This window comes from Artemia franciscana, chromosome 6, assembly GCF_032884065.1.
Source record: "Artemia franciscana chromosome 6, ASM3288406v1, whole genome shotgun sequence".
NCBI lineage: Eukaryota > Metazoa > Arthropoda > Branchiopoda > Anostraca > Artemiidae > Artemia > Artemia franciscana.
In genome coordinates, this window is record NC_088868.1 from 2,058,921 (window position 1) to 2,076,366 (window position 17,446).

Here is a 17,446-nt window from a genome sequence, read left to right on the forward strand (position 1 = left end):
TCCCAACAGCAACACTCAGTATTAGTTGTTTTTTGAGGAACAGAAAGCTGCCGAACTACCAGTTCTGGAGCTGGAAAAAGTGCTGCTACATGATGGATCGATTACTCCTAACGATCTATATCGAAGGTTAGACTCCGACATAAATATATTTTAGCTAGACCGTCTGCTGTAAGTGAGGGAGCCGACAGCGAAGTATGGGCAGAAGAAGATGGAATCGTTCCTTGTTACCTTTTATTCGTACTACATAAGAGCAAATTTACGATCGACGAACTCTCTGTCTCAGCAGCTCCATGCCATCGACTTGGTTATTTTCATTGCGTACCCTGATTCAGGCCAACAGGTCAGCGAACTCGCTGACCTGTGTTCAGACCCTTCATTCGTATCGCTTTTCATGAAGGCAAAAGATTTCAAGACAGAACTCAAAATCAAAGCACCTGCTGTGAATGAACCCACAACTGGACCTTCTCTGTTGATCAGAAGGGATGACCTCGAAGAACCCAAAAGATCACCAAGCATCTTAAATTTGGACCACAACCAGCTTGTTGACGACTTTGCTAGGATGAAACATCGGTGGTTTCCTTTGTTACCTTGGTTGTTGTAGTAGTTTTTGCTAGCGTCATATTTTCCTTTTTGTAAATATATTTGATCTGGAAGATTTCTGCAGAAGGAAATCCGAGATTTCGGTTACAACCCTCAGCATAATAATGAAGATTACTTTCATCGACGTATTGTTTACTTAAATAAAACAGTTTCTCGCTGAGGGACGCCAGCCTGTAGTCTGGTTGAATTTTCTACTTTCAGTGTAAGTTTCACTTAACCTCGTTGATTAAATTCTTCATTGCCATATTTAATGCTAGAGGTCAGTGTAGCTGAGTTCCACATTCGAATACAGTACAATTCCAAGCACACGCGTTTTTTCTTACTCGACACGAAGTGAATCGCCAGGGGGACAGATGAAATTCTTGCCAACCCCAAGATTTTGCCAATCCGTGGCGGAGGGTGTTTGACATCCAATCACTGTCGACTATTAAGAAGGGCACTGGCCATCTCAATTTCCGATCTAACGAACATCTTATCAAGGGGGTCTTTTGACACCCCTTGCACCGCTTTCCTTAAGAATTTTAAGAATTTGCTCCTATATTTATTCATGCAATTTGCCTATTTTAGTGATAGTTCCTGAATTTTAAGTCATTCTTGAAATTAACTATGGCATACGTCCTTAAGAAAGTTTGATTTCTAATGTGGAAAAACTATAATTAACAAGGCCTTAAGCATCTCACTTATTATTCGTAGTGCCATGAATTTAAAAAAAGGGAATATTGATATTTGTTTAAAGGCTTTTGTTTACACTTTTTAATAACAATTTTCAAAAGCTGAATTATTCCTTGGAGTTCAAAAACACTTGACTGACATTCCTTGGAGTTCAAAAACACTTGACTGACACATCTGAATTGATGCATCAGACAGTTTTAGGTCTTGTGGCAATAAAAGTTTGGCTTCGCTGAATTGTGGCTTACACTTTTTTACTTATTGCCAAAAATCGGTATGATTCAGATTTAAAACGAAATATGGGGACAAGGAAGGAATATTATACCAAATAAAAAGAAAAAAACTACTGTCATATACTTTTGTGATGAAAAATACCATCTGCATTATTCTTTAGACGTATGTCAGAAAAGGAAGCTAAATATGCTCCTTTTTCACGTTGTTGTATTCACCTATTGCTGCTATTTCATTTTTGAGCTAGTAAAAAGAATACAAACCTGATTGGTTGTTTAGGTTAAGTCCCAAGTTTTTTCACAATCAAGCTTTCTGTTTCTCTGTGTTTTGACCAAAACGCGTGATTTTTCCGATAAATAATCCTAGCAATGTCTTTGTGTTTCTCTGGTCATTTGTAGTCTTCCATAGTAAATTATTAATTTGTCTGTCTTCTCCTGTCTCAGTTTAATCCTTGCTCACTCATCTACCTAAATTCGTTATTAATTCAAGACCGTTGAATGCCATGCAACATACCATATCCTCATTTTACAAATAAATCACGCAGAGAAATCCGTTCCCGAGCAAGTTTCAACAAGTGTCTCCACTTTTTTTAACTTTTCGCAGGCTATGAGCTTACAAAAACAGCTTTCCAAGGAGTTTCAATGCCAAAAGCTATCGTATATGGCTGTCTTGTTGTCCATAAGAAGGAGTTATAACGCATTTCTATTGAGAGCAGTATCTTTTCATTTTTATTTCTAATGAAATTACGATTTGGAAATTTAGACGTTAAAAGAAGTGCTGATAAAATGTTTAGCGAGGAAGGCAAGGTATTATGAATTAAGTTTCTAATAAGACATATGCAACCAGACTACGAAGGACTTTAGCTGATTTTTATGGCACTTGGTATTAACCAAGTGACATATAGCAATCGCAAATTCTGTCGGTCTGTCGGTCCCGGTTTTGCTACTTTAGGTACTTCCAGGTAAGCTAGGACAATGAAATTTCGCAGGCGTATCTGAGACAAGACCAGATCAAATTAGAAATAATTGTTTTCCCGATTTGACCATCTGGGGGGGGGGGGTGAATGGGGGGCCGGTTAATTCGGAAAAAAGAAAAAATGAAGTATTTTTAACTTACGAACCGTTGATCAGATCTTAATGAAATTTGATGTTTGGAAGGATATCATGTCCTAGAGCTGTTATTTGAAATCCCGATCGGATCTGGTGACATTGGAGGGGAGCTGGGAGGGGGAACCTAAAATCTTGGAAAACACTTAGAGTGGAGGGATCGAGATGAAACTTGGTGGTAAAAATAAGCACAAGTCCTAGATACATGATTGACATAACCGGAATGAATCTGCTCTCTTTGGGGTAATTGGGGGTTGTGGGGGTTAATTCTGAAAAATTAGAAAAAGGAGGTATTTTTAACTTACGAACGGGTGATCGGATCTCAATGAAATTTTATTTTTAGAAGAATATCGTGTTTCAAAGCTCTTATTTTAAATCCCGACCGGATCTGGTAACATTGGGGGAAACCTAAAATTATGGAAAACGCTTAGATTGGAGGGATCGGGATGAAACATGGTGGTAAAAATAAGCAGAAGTCTTAGATACGTGATTAACGTAATTGGAACGGATCCGCTCTATTGGGGGGGGGGGGGGTTAATTCAGAAAAATTAGGAAAAATGACGTATTTTTAACTTACAAAGGAGTGATCCGATCTTCATGACACTTCATATTTAGAATGACCTCATATCTCAGATCTCTTATTTTAAATCTCAACCGGATACAACGTCATTTGGGGGGGCAGAAATCTTAGAAAACACTTAAAGCGGAGAGGTCAGGATCAAACTGGATGAGAAGAATAAAAACTTGTCTAAGATACGTGACTGACATAACCGGACCGGATCAGCTCTCTTTCGTGGAGTTGGGGGGGGGGGGGGGTAATTCGGAAAAATGAGGTATTTGTAACTTACGAACGGGTGACCAGATCTTAATGAAATTTGATATTTAGAAGGATCTTGTGCTTTAAAGCTCTAATTTTAAGTTTCGACCAGATCCTGTGACATTGGAGGGAGTTGGAGGGGAAACCGGAATTCTTGGAAAACGTGAAAATTGGGGTGTTTTTATCTTACGAATAGGTGATCGGATCTTAATGAAACTTGATATATATAGAAGGGTCTAATGTCTCAGATGCTCCATTTTCGACTCGAATTGCATCCGGGACATAGGGGGTTGGAGGAGGGAAACAGAAATCTTGGAAAACGCTTAGAGTGGAGCGATCGGGATGAATTTTGTTGAGAAGAATAAGCACAAGTTCTAGATGCGTGATTGACATAATTGGAACGGATCCGTTCTCTTTCGAGGAGCTGGGGGTGTTAATTTGGAAAAATTAGAAAATTGAGGTATTTTTAACTTAAGAACGAATGACCGGATCTTAATGAAATTTGAAATTTAGAAGGAATTCATGTCTCAGAGCTCTTATTTCAAATCCCGGCCAAATCTGTTGACATTGGGGGGAGCTGGAGGGTGAAATCTTGGAAAACACTTGGAGTGGAGGAATCGAGATGAAGCTTGGTGGATAGAACAAGCAAATGTATTTGATAAGTGATTGACATAACCATACTGGATTCGCTCTCTTTGGGGGAGTTGGGGGAGGGGTTCAGTGATTTGGCGAGTTTGGTGCTTCTGGACGTGCTAGGATGATGAAAATTTGTAGGCGTGTCAGGAAGCTGCTCAAATTAATTTGATAAAGTCGTTTTCCCAGAGTCGGCCATCTGGGGGGCTAAAGGGAGAGGAAAAATTAGAAAAAATGAGGTATTTATAACTTACGAGTGGGTGATCGATTCTTAATGAATTTTGATATTTAGAAGGACATCGTGACTCAGAGCTCTTATTTTAAATCCTGACCGGCATTAAGCCTCTGATTTAATTTTTAAATCAATCTATTGATTCTTAGAATTTTGTTAGAGTTCATACCATATGAGCTATTGGCTTTTAGATCTTCTTGCCTCGTCACAAGTGCCATATGAGCTCTTAGCTCTTGTTAGTTTATTATTCCTCAATTCCTGAATTGTCCCCCGTTTGTATTCACTTAACAATTAATAATAAAATTTAATTTTACAAATAGATACTCAAAGGAGCATCGTTTTTTCAAGGCAATCTGCTTCTAAAAAATATTCTGTGACCTTGTTTATCATCATTTACCGTGCCAAATGATGCAGACTATTATGTAATAAAAGAAAAACAGTTGAAATCCTAGAGTTAGACATATTCTCCTGCAAATCCCTAAATAAAAACAAAAATGTCTATTTATGGTTTGATATGCAACATAATGAAATCCGAATTATCTCTTCACTCACTGTCCGAGAAACAATTGTTCACGAACGGTCCCATACGGGGTTATATCCAGGATTTTTTTGGGGGGAGGGTTACGTAAGAAATTTTTCGGGGAGAAGCTACACAAAGAACTTTAAAAATGAACCAAAATTTTTCTGTATTAATTTTTGCTACGTTGTTAAGTGTTGGACAAACATTTCAGGGGGTCAAATCCCCTAACCCCCCACCCCTGGATACTGCCATGATCATATATATTGGTACAAATTCCGAAAAGGGTTTCTAACTTCCACAACCATTCGCACTGAATGTTTTGTAAGCCTGGTGATTTCGAATCAGTGGCTAGCTTTGTACCTTAGAAATGGCAACAGTATTTCGTTCGAAGGTTTTAATAAAAAAGATTCAAACCTGGATTAAAACAATTGAAAGTTCAAAGCAGATAATAAAATCATAAAAATAACTTTGAATAAAAATATTCAAAGTAGAATATGCTCGTGAAAAAAAGCGAAAAATAATTAGAAAATTTTAATTTGCAGCTGAATAATGCTCTTTATATATCCTCTTTATAATAAACCTCTTTATATATAATCAGATATGTTTCTCCAGATCTTCATAATCATCTATTCAATCCCAAAACCCTGGGTTTTACCTCTTTTTTTCCAAGGGGTTTACACACGTTTTTACCTTTAGGTTCATACCTCTGTTTCACGGTTTATACAAGATGTCAGTCAGTGACGAAAATAAAAAACAGTAAATACCTCTTGTCATCTTTTCATTCTAGTCAATCTATGCTTTTTCCTTAGAAGTTTCATTTACTGCATGGTTTCAGATTAGACAGATGCGGGTTATCAGATGGCATAAAATTAGAATAGACGGTAGTTAAAGGTAAAGCTAAAGAAGGAAAGGGAATTGAGAGGAAAAGGAGCTGGAATGTTTCTGGGTACTTCACTGTTATAGTGTCTATGTTAAGTTTTCATTCATTGACGCGCTGTAGAATTGGTGCCTTTGTTAGTTTCTTTCAGCTTAGCGTAAGACAGGACAAAAACAAGCGACAGAATAGATGAGAAATACATAATTAGGGCTTTATATTTACACATTAAAAGGGTGGGGGTAAATTATTTGGGCAGTGTGAAGTTAGAAAACAATTCTTACTTCATAGTATGCAGAATAATTATGCCTAACACATTTTGCATGCAGACCTGCTTTACTTTACCCCCACCGCTGAATGTACGAATATATAGACTAAATTTGTTTTTAAAGTACTATATTCTCATCAAATTCTGTGATGTTTCATTAGGGTTAGTAAATGTCATTCAATACATATCTCAAACGCAATGAAAACCAGTTCTACTTAGCGTCTATAGACATGGGCGCTATAACAGACAATTACCTGTTGCTGATATCTTTACTCTTTTTATTATATCTGTGACAAAAAAGGTGGGTGATATTTAATTTATGTCCTGTCTTCTTTTGTTCCACTATTCTAGGTTTTTTTAATTACCTTTCCTTAATCTACTTAATTACCTTTTTTCTTTAAATTACTTTATTTAAATAAGGTTTTCCTAAGAAAAATAAAGACCCAGAGTAAAACCCAACGAGCGAAAATGAAGTTAGAGCTATGACTTCGTAGTTAGAGCTAATGCTGCTTCATTCCTCATACAGGTTATAAAATTAGAACGAGGGATGTTTGAGTTAAGTAAAGAAAAAGGACTTGAAACCTTTCTAATCCAATTATCGCAATTCTTCCCAAACTTCTATTTACTCTTCCTTTTCATTTCTCTCCTGTAAACTAAAATGTTATTTTTATTTTCTGTGGGTTCTACTGTTTCAATTTTTGAGATGTTTTTGTTTCAACGTTTCAAGGTAAACCGGAACTTTAGTTTACACCAGCTTAGACTATAAAGTGGTAAGGGCAAAACAACCTGATTCAACCAAAGCATTTAACTGATTTGTATTTACTTAAGGTGGGACTCACAAAATTTTCTCACGAAAGTTCCAGCTGTAGTATTTGAAATTGTGGCGATGGATGGTCATCAAGTCTAAAATGTCTCAAAATTTAAAGAAAAAACTTTGGTCAAAAGCTAAAAAAAAGTTTTAAAAAGTACGAGTTACATCCTTCTACTTTACTACTATTACTGATAACTCACTACAGCACTAAGCTGTCAGTAACCAGCACAGCTACGCACGCCTTTCCTCCCTCCCAATCTAATAAATGCCTCCCTCTTTACATCCTCCCAGGAACTTACCATTTTCCTTGCGACTTCTTCCCTACCCAACCAAGGACTACCTGTTTTCCCTTTAACCCTAGATGGTTGGCCGAAAAGGACAAACTTTCGTATTCTGTCATCCTTCATCTGTAGAACGTGGATTACTCATCTCAACGTTTCTGTCATTATAGCCCTAAAAAGCAGGATTGAACCGCACTTTTCGCCGCATACCTTCAGTTGGCCGGGTAGTGGAGACCGGGGTATTGTGGACACTTTTTACAGGATTGCAAATACCTTTTTAGAAAGACTTTTCTTTGCACATCCAATACTACCAACATTAACCTTAGTATGTTGGCTTTGTTTGAGCTATATATATCTATGAATTTGTATCTGTTACAAAATTCTCATGGGAAGTGATCAAACGAAAAGCAGCAAAAGTGTCCATATGTCTGGATTACAGGGGTATAATGGACACTTGACAGCGGTGTCGTTGAGGGGGCGACAGTTGCCCCTCCCCAATAATTTGGAAAAAATTGTAATTATTAAGTAGTTTTAAAACTGTTACTCGTTTTACTTTGAGCAGAATTTTTTTTTTTAAATTAACACCTGCTTGTTTTTAACATAAGAAAACGAGAAAAAATAAGAGCGGTCCATTCCACTTCTTAATATGTTCAACATTAGTTTAATTGCAAAATTTTTAATTGCAAATTAAAAATATTTAATTGCAAAATTGGAAAATCTTCTATGCTTCCTGTTTCACCACGTTAGCTTAGGTCAATTTTTTCCCCTGATATTTAAAATGCTTTTACTTCCTAAAATCTGCAAGTTCAAGATACAATTCTCTTGATTTAAAATTTTCAAAAGTGGAAATGAATACATCCTCCACACCTACAAACAGGAAAGAAATGAAATTATTGAAAAATAAAAAGGGAGATATACAGTGAATATAATTTATTGAATGAAAAAGAAATAATTGAAAAAGAAAATAAAATTAATACTTTTTATAATGATATACGTTCAATAACTTGATAGGTCAAATCGGTTGTAGTTTCGTCATGGACTTTAGTAGAGGGGCATCTACTCTAGGAATCATTTAATTATTTTAATTTTAAATTTTATTATTAAGTTTAGTGTTAATCTTTATTTCCAGTATTTAATTGAAACTCCTGTTCTTTTATTTGTCATTGAAATGTCTAATAAGCACTGATAACGTCTTATCCTTTACGTTTTGGATTCACATACTAACCCACAAAAGTAGAACTGCCTACATGTCCAACACTATGCTAACTTCTCGCTATTTTTGCTTTTCTAAATATTTCATTTAACCAGCTCAAAAAATTGACGTAAGTGTGATGAGAATTTTAACTCATAAGTCCACTGAGAATAAATAAAGTGAATTTAAACAAAATATGTATATTTTTCTCACAATTTAGAAATTTCGTGTGCACATATAAGCAGTACCAAACTTTTCTCTTTTTCTATTGTTATCCGTTTTATTGCGCAGCACTAGGAAACCAAGCTTCACTTCTGAAAGGAATTATAAACATAAAAACGATATTCAGTGTGAACCCCCTCCCCCTCTGGAAATGTGCATCCCCATACCCTTATTTACAGAAGAAGAACTTTCGTATGTGCTTTATAGAATTCGTTTTTTTTAACAAAGATGAAAAGGGCAAGGTAATTTTCAAACTCTAGGAGTCAATTTTCCCATCCAATTGGCAAAGTTGGCAATTTTTAACTAGCCTAATCTCTGCCGCAATGATGCCAAGAATTGTTCAGATTTTCTGGATACTCTTTGTCAAACAATGCCCAACGGATAACTTAATAATTTTAATCTTTTCCGAATATTAAATAAAAAAACTAGTTTTTTAAACTGAAAGTAAGGAGCGACATTAAAACTTAACACGAACAGAAATTACTCCGTATATGAAATGGGTTGTCCCCTCCGCAATCCCTCGCTCTTTGCGCTAAAGCTTTTAATTGCTTTAAAAAGCAGAATTGTGGCAAAGAGACAAACTTTAGCGTAAAGAGCGAGGGATTGCAGAGGGGACAGCCCATTTTATATACGGAGTAATTTCTGTTCGTTTTAAGTTTTAATGTCACTCCTTACTTTCAGCTAAAAAAAATAGTTTTTTTTTTTATTTAATTTCTGAACGTTTTTGAATTAATGCATGTATGGTTTTGGCTCTCCGCACATAAATTATTAAAATGAAATTTGTATATTAATTTTTTTTTCCTCCCTCAACGTCCCGCTCTTTACGCTAAAGTTTTACTCTTTCTCTCAATTCTACTCTATTAAACAGTAAATGGCTTTAGCGTAAAGAGCGGGACGTTGACGGAGGAACAGCCCCTTTCATACACGGAGTAATTTCTGTTCACTTTAAGTTTTAATGTCGCTCCTTACTTTCAGTTAAAAAAAGTTGTTTTTTTATTAATTTCCGAATATTTTTGAATTAATGCATGTTTTTATTTTGGCTCTCCGCAAATGAATAATTAAAACGAAATTTTTATATTATTTTTTTTTTTTGCTAAATGGCTTTCTCTTAGTTTTGATCAGACGATTTTGAGAAAAAGGGTGGGAGAGGAGACCTAGTTGCCCACCAATTTTTCGGTTACTTAAAAAGGCAACTAGAACTTTTAATTTTTAACGAACGTTATTAGTAAAAACTATACAATATACAAAACTCATAAATTAACTTACGTAACGAACTTCTATATGCGTATATTTTTTTATGTATATGAGGGGGTTTGCCCCCTCGTAATACCTCACTCTTTACACTAAAGCTTTAATTTTGTCCCAATTCTTTAAGATCGACCCCTGAATCACATAGGCTGTAGAATAAATAGTTGAAATTATTAAACATACTTTAGCGTAAAGAGCGAGCTATTTAATAAGAGATGGACCCCCCCCCCCCCCATATGCGTAATAATCTCTGTTCGTTTTAAGTTTTAATGCTGGTCCTGACTTTCAGTTGAAAAAAACTTTTTTATATTTATTTTTCCATTGTTTTTTTTTTAAATAATGCTAGAAAATCCTGCGTCCCCTTCATGGAATTTCTCTTCTCCCATGACAAATTCCTCCAAGGGAAGATCCTCCCATGTATCCCCCTCCCCTCACCCTCCAACCAAAAATCATCCTGAAAAGGTCTGTATACGTCCAAATAATCATTACTGTATGTAAACGCTGGTCAAAGTTCGTAACTTGCAGTCCCTCCCCTGGGGACTGTGGGGGAGTAAGTGAGCCCCAAAGACATAGTTATTATGTTTTTTTATTATGCTGAACAAGGTAATAGCCATAACTATTACTTTGAAAGAAAGGCTTTTTGAACCTGCATATTATCGTATGCCAGTGTGTAGTGAGGAGGCTAACTAAGTTATGATAGATAAGGCTTATAATCAAAGGTTTACAGTCAAAGACCCCCCCCCTCACTAAAAACTTCCTCAATAAATGTCTTATCATCTTCTTTATGATCGCTTATAGTGCACAGTGAGGCAGTAAATTAAATTATTAAAAGACTGGCTGTAAGAACTGTTCAATCAATGCCTCAATTTTGATTATATGCTTATCCTGTTATCCTTAAGCAAGAGCTATCATGTATAAATAAACATTTTTATTGGAATTTTATTTTTCACTTATTTAGAAAAAATCTTATAACGACTTAATAATTTACTTATTCAATTTTCCCTGGCGTACCGTTTTGTCACTTCAGTTCCCTTTTAAGGAATGTTTTTTTCATTTGTGTATCATCACCTGTAGTAAATAATGAGAAAACTAACTAAGCTATTGCATATCTAGTTTCTTGTAAGAGGTGTGCAACTTGGCTACGAAGGACGTCGAATAATTCTTTATTTATTATTACGTAACTATATTCCTTTATTATTCTTTTTATTATTATCTGTTTCTTGACACTGTGTACCTTAAATCAAATTAATCCTAAATACAGACACCCCTTCCCCCTCAGATTTTTAAAAGACAATTTACTACCATTAGATGTTCAGTGACTTTATTTATCGCCGCTTACTCTGCCCACTGAGGCAGAAAATTCATCTATTAGAAAGAAAAGGTTAACAAGCGCTGTTCAACCAAGCTATGCCTCAGATGTGATTGTACATTGTCGTAATATTGTAAATAAATAGAGTTTCTTATGAATAAATAAATATTATATTGAAAGCATTATTTTTCGTTTTTTTAAAATCCTAATGCAATTCAAGTTTTAGGTGTTTAAATAACTGCTGTCTCCCGTGAAATATCTTTTTGTCGCCTCAATTACCTGATAGAAAACATTGCAAATATTTTTATATCATTTTATTCAGTGATGCAATGGACTTTTTTTTTAAGAAGTTACTGTTGGTTCTTGATGTTGTAGATGAAAAGAGATTTTTTTTTTTTCCTGGCTTGGTTTAGTATGAATGATTAAACTACAGTGTAAATTTTTTTTCAGTCAAAAGGCCTTTAGGCCCTTCAAGAGTTTTTGATATTTAGAGAATAAAATAGCTTGAACTTGAGCTATTACAGGCTAGGGTTATAATATGAGGTTTGCACCATTAACGCTTTTTGAATTTCAGTTTATTTCTCTTCAAGTTCCCATTTATTATCTGCTCCATATTCCTGGGCACTTTAGACCAATATTTATCCTAAAAATAGACAGAGGCGCTATTTTGGCCAAATCTTGGGGAGGGGATGAGGTGGGCTCCCCAACTTTCACGTAAGAAAAAATGTGAGTTTTGGCAGCACATTGATCGAATATTCTAAGTAAAAATTCATTTTCCGCACCCGTGTGTTGCACGGAAATGTACTGTAACCCAATGTGGAACTCAGCCACACTGACCTCTAAGATTAATTATAACATCAAAGATCATAATCAACGAGGTTAAGTGATTAAACTGAAAGTGAAAAATTCAACCAAACTAAAGGCTGACCCTCATCAGCAAGAAGCTTTCTTATTTAAGTAAACAATACGTCGGTGAAAATAGGCGTGCAGTAATGTCAAATCAATTGGACAGAATGAATTATGTTGAACATAATGGATTATTATGGCCGGCAAAGAGCACTTTGTGGTGGAGGCATGGACCGCCCTGAAAAATCTGGGATGGGCATTTGCCCACCCCTGACCCCCCCCCCCCACAAATGGCGCCTCTGAAAATAGACACTCCCCCTGGAGAATTATTTATTCATGCAGTGAGTTTTTATAAGCCACGGAGTGAAAAGGGCCATCTCAGTTGTTATAAATTAGCTTTGTAATAAGAGGTATGCAATCAATCTACGAAGGATGCTCATTATTTTAAGTCTTTTGTTCTTTAAATACCACAATTATTATCTGTTTTTTGTCCCTATTAAAAAAAGATATACCCCCCCCCTTCCGGAGTTTTTTTATTACCAAGACGATTTGCTTCTAGTAAATTACCGTGGACATGCTGTTTTGGTTTTACCGTGCAGTTAAACTAGAAGCTATTCTGACAACCAATAGATAGACATTTTCTTAATGTAAGTAAATTCAAATTTTTTTTAAAGTAGTGTTTAGTTTACGGCAAATAAACTGAATTAAAACTTTTTTTTTATTATTTATGATGAATTGGCTTTGATTTGTTTCAGCTTCGAACCCCATGACACCTCAAACTTCCCTGAATTTCTTGCCACTTCCTGATCAAATTTCTAGTATTTTATTATAATTAGTTTTTTTACAATTGCCTTTCTTTTTTACAATTTTTCAAGACGATTTCCTTGTTTGACGATTTACTTGTTTAACCTCGCTTACAGCAGTAGTAGACTAATCTATCAAAAACTGGGTTGTCAAGAGATGTTCAACCAACTTATGCCTTAGATTTTATTGTACCTAGTTGTCATGTCGTCCATAAACAGCAATTATCGTGTATAAATAAACTTTCTATTGAAATTAATATTCATAGCAACATCTCCAATATTCATTGAATAATATCATTTGATTTTTTTATTATTGTCAAATCTGCGCATTTAATCGATTTTGAACCTCAACTAGGCCTCATCTTCTCTGAGAAACGGATCAAGACTTAGGTTTTTACCTTTACGGCATTAATGCTCTGATTGTTTGAATTTTTACCTTTGCGGGATTATTGTCCTGATTTTAAAATAGTTTTATAAATTTTCATGCTTTGGCATGTTAATAAATTGAGAGGGACTAGTCAATCTGGATTGTCCCAGTTAAAAATAGGAACGCAGCCACAATTAGTGAGAAGGGATGAGTAAAAGAGAAATGAGCAGAACATTTTGAGGGTGTGATTAACAAAGATACAGTTGCAGGAAAAGATATAGAGCAAAATAAAAGGATTAAAAAGAAGAAAGTATTAAAATATGAACTGAGAAATTGTGAAGTGGAAACCACGGATATAATTAGCGAGGATCTAGAAGATGCAGCTAGACGGCATATTAGTGAAATATTGAAAGGCATGTTAATAAATTAAGAGGGAGTAGTCAATCTGGACTTGTCCCAGTTAAAGATAGAAATAGGGCCACAATTATTAGAAGGGAAGAGTAAAAGAGAGATGGGCAGAACATTTTGAGGGTGTGATAAACGAAGATACAGTTGCAGAAAAAGGTATAGAGGAAAATAAAAGAATTAAAAAGGACAAAGCATTAAGATATGAACTAAGAAAGTGTGAAGTGGAAACCACGGATAAAATTACCAAGGATCTAAAAAATGCAGCTAGACGGCATAATAGTAAAATATTTTACTGGCATGTTAACAAAGTGAGAGGGAGTAGTCAATCTGGACTTGTCCCAGTTAAAGACAGAAAAAGGACCACAATTAGTGAGAAGGGAAGAGTAAAACGTTTGGAAAGTGTGCTTAGCCGGGATAGAATTACAGAAAAAGATATACATGAAAATATAAAAGTTTGTGACACTTTGGATGTGAAGAAAGATATATTTTGTGAGGAAGAATTAGTGACAGTACTAAAAGGATTACAAATAATAAAGTCTTAGGTGCTGATAGTGTAGTTAATGGGCTTCGTAAATATGGTAGTTATGAGGCTGGAAATAAGTTACTGAAGATTATGAATACGATTTTTGAAAAAAAGGAAGTAATTAGTGCTCCTAGGAAAACATTAATTAAACCCCTTGCATAAGCAATTGGTAAGACTGAGTGTAGTAAATATAGAGGCATTAGTTTGGTTTCTGTAGGTGGCAAATTGATTAGCATTAAGATACTTTTAGACTTAGAAATACTGTAGATAAAGCTTTAAGAGAAGAACACTATGGATTGAGGAAAGGTAGAGAATGTGTCGACCAATTTTTCACTCTTAGATTACCAATTGAGAAGCACCTGATTCATCAAACAGCTTTAGTCCTCAGTTTTATAGATTATGAGCAGGTGTTTGATTCAGTTGATAGAACAGCTTTAGTGAAGGTCTTATCCTTGTGTGGTATACCAGTCAAGTACATTAGAGTAATTAGTGTCATGCACGAGAATAACGCTGCTACAGTTAAGATAGGAAATGAGGCTAATAGCTGGTATCGTATTAAATCATTAGTTAGACAGGGTTGTGTTCTATACCCGTTTAAATTGATCATTCTGATGGACTTCGTCTTAAGCAGCACAGGAAAGGTAACGGGAGAGCACGGAGTTAATGGGGAAGAAAAACTTTTCTGAACATAGATTATGCAGATGATTTCAACATGGTAGATGAAAGTGTGAGCAAAATGAATGGACTTTTAGAGGTTTTACGAGTTCAGTGTTCTAGAATAGGTTTGGAAATTAACGTTAAGAAGACTAAGTCGATAAGGCTAGGAATAAGTGAAGACGAAAAGGTGACGTCGGGTACTGAAAAGATCAATCAAGTGGACTGCTTCACTTACCTTGGTAATATTGAACAGTTCATGGTAAGGAACTATAAGTAAGGAGCAGCCCAGCTGAATAGTAACCAAAACTCTAAAAAATGAATTTTGATACCAATAGATATTCAGATTTATTAGATTTTTAATCTGATTTAATCAGATTTTTATGGTGATTTCAAATATAAAATATTTAGTCATACCAACCAAAATTTAAGATCCAGAGAAACTTTGCTTTATTTTCGGAAAAAGGGGGACACCCCCTGAAAGTCACAGAATCTTAACGAAAAGTACACTGTTAGATTCAGCGTATCAGGAAATTCTACTGTAGAGATTTTAAACTCCTATCCGCAGAAATGTCGAGCCTTGTATTTTTTGTCAGAAGAAAGATCACGGATGCGTGGTTATTTGTTTATTTGTTGTTTTTTTTCCTTGGGGAAATCGTATCGACCAAGCGATCTTAGAATATCGTGAGAGGGCTCATTCAAATGAAAATAAAAAGTTCTAGTGCCCTTTTTAAGTGAGCGCAAAAATTAGAGGGCAACTAGGCCCCCTCTCACGCTCATTTTTTCCCAAAGTTAACTGATCAACATTTTGAGATAACTATTTTGTTCAGCATAGTCGGAAAATCTAATAACTATATCTTTGAGGATGACTTAATCCCCCACACTTCCCAGGGGAAGGGATGCAAGTTAGGAATTTTGCACATTGTTTACATATAGTATTGGTTATTGGGAAGTATACATACGTTTTCAGGGGATTTGTTTTGGTGGGGGAGGGAGCCGGGGGTTATGTGGGAGGATCTTTCCATAGAGGAATTTTTCATGGGGGAAGGGAAATTTTTATGAAGGGGGTGCCAGATTTCCCAGCATTATTCAAAAACGATCAGAAATTAAATGAAAAAACACGTTTTTTCAACTGAAAGTAAGGAGCTAAATTAAAACTTAAAACGAACAGAAATTATAACGTGTATGAGGGGGTTTGCACCCTAGTCAATACCTTACTCTTTATGCTAAAGTGTTTTTTAGTACTTTCAAAAGAGCTATTTATTATAATCAAACTGCTTTTGTGATTCAGGGGCCATTCTTAAAGAATTCAGACAAAATCAAAATTTTAACGCAAAGAGTGAGGTATTGACTAGGGGACGAACTCCCTCGTATGCGCTATAATTTCTATCCGTTTTAAGTTTTAATTTTGCACCTTACTTTCACTTGAAAAAGCTTGGTTCTTTTATCAAACAGTTCGTGGTAACGAACTATAGTAAGGAGCGACCCGGCTCAATAGTAAACAAAACTCTAAAAAAACGGAATTTTGATACCAATATACATATCAAAAGAATCGGATTTTTATAAAATTTTACATCAAATTTAGTTTTACTCATCAAAAGTTACGAGCCTGAGAAAATTTGCCTTGTTTTGGAAAATAGGGGAAAACACCCCCTAAAAGTCATACGATCTTAACGAAAATCACACCATCGCATTCAGCGTATCATAGAATCCTACTGTAGAAGTTTCAAGCTCTCATCCACAAAAATGTGGAACTTAGTATTTTTTGCCAGAAGACCGATCACGGGTGCGTGTTTATTTGTTTGTTTGTTTTTTTCCCCAGGGGTGATCGTACCGACCAAGTGGTCCTAGAATGTCTCGAGAGGGCTCATTCTACCGAAAATTAAAAGTTCTGGTGCCCTTTTTAGGTAACCAAAAAAATTGGAGGGCACCTAGGCCCCCTCCCACGCTCATTTTCTCCCAAAGTCAACAGATCAAAATTTTGAGATAGACATTTTGTTCAGAATAGTCAAAAAACGTAGCAACTATGTCTTTGGGGATCACTTACTCCCCCACAGTCCCCAGGGGAGGGACTGCAAGCTACAAATTTTGACCAGCGTTTACATACAGTAATGATTATTTGGAAGTGTACAGACCTTTTCAGGATTATTTTTGGTTGGGAGGGGGTTTTGAGGGGAGGGGGCTACGTGGGAGGATCTCCCCTTGGAGGAATTTTTCATAGAAGAAGAGAAATTCCGTGAAGGGGGCGCAGGAGTTTTTAGCATTATTTTAAAAAAAAATGGAAAAATAAATATGAAAAAGTTTTTTTCAACGAAAGTAAGGACTGGCATTAAAACTTAAAACGAACAGAGATCATTACGCATACGGTGGGGGGGTCCATCTCTTCCTAAATAGCTCGCTCTTTACGCTAAAGTATATTTAATAATGTCTACTATTTATTCTACGGCCTTTGTGATTCAGGGGTCAATCTTAAAGAACTGGGACAAAATTAAAGCTTTGCTGTAAAGAGTGAGGTACTACGAGGGGTAAAACCCCCTCATATACATAATAAAAATATACGAATATAGAAGTTCGTTACGTAAGTTAATTTAGGAGTTTTGTATATTGTATATTTTTTACTAATAACGTTCGTTAAAAATTAAAAGTTCTAGTTGCCTTTTTAAGTAACCGAAAAATTGGTGGGCAACTAGGTCTCCTCTCTATTTGGTCTCTGCTCTATTTGAGAAGACTTGTGCCATTCATGAAGTTTACGAGGAGAGATCAGATTTTTACATTCGGCATCAAAATGAACAAATGACCTCCATCATTTACAGCTTGTTTTTCAAGTGATCT

General features: G+C 35.6%; 1 protein-coding gene across 1 annotated transcript; it reads left to right on the forward strand.

The window, feature by feature from the left end:
* The first annotated feature begins 208 nt into the window (after positions 1-208).
* On the forward strand, positions 209-14,646 carry LOC136028455 (uncharacterized). The gene is made up of 2 exons (XM_065706295.1): positions 209-597; positions 14,211-14,646. Exons 1-2 carry the CDS (start codon positions 209-211, stop codon positions 14,644-14,646), a joined length of 825 nt encoding a protein of 274 aa, XP_065562367.1.
* The last annotated feature ends 2,800 nt before the right edge of the window (positions 14,647-17,446 follow it).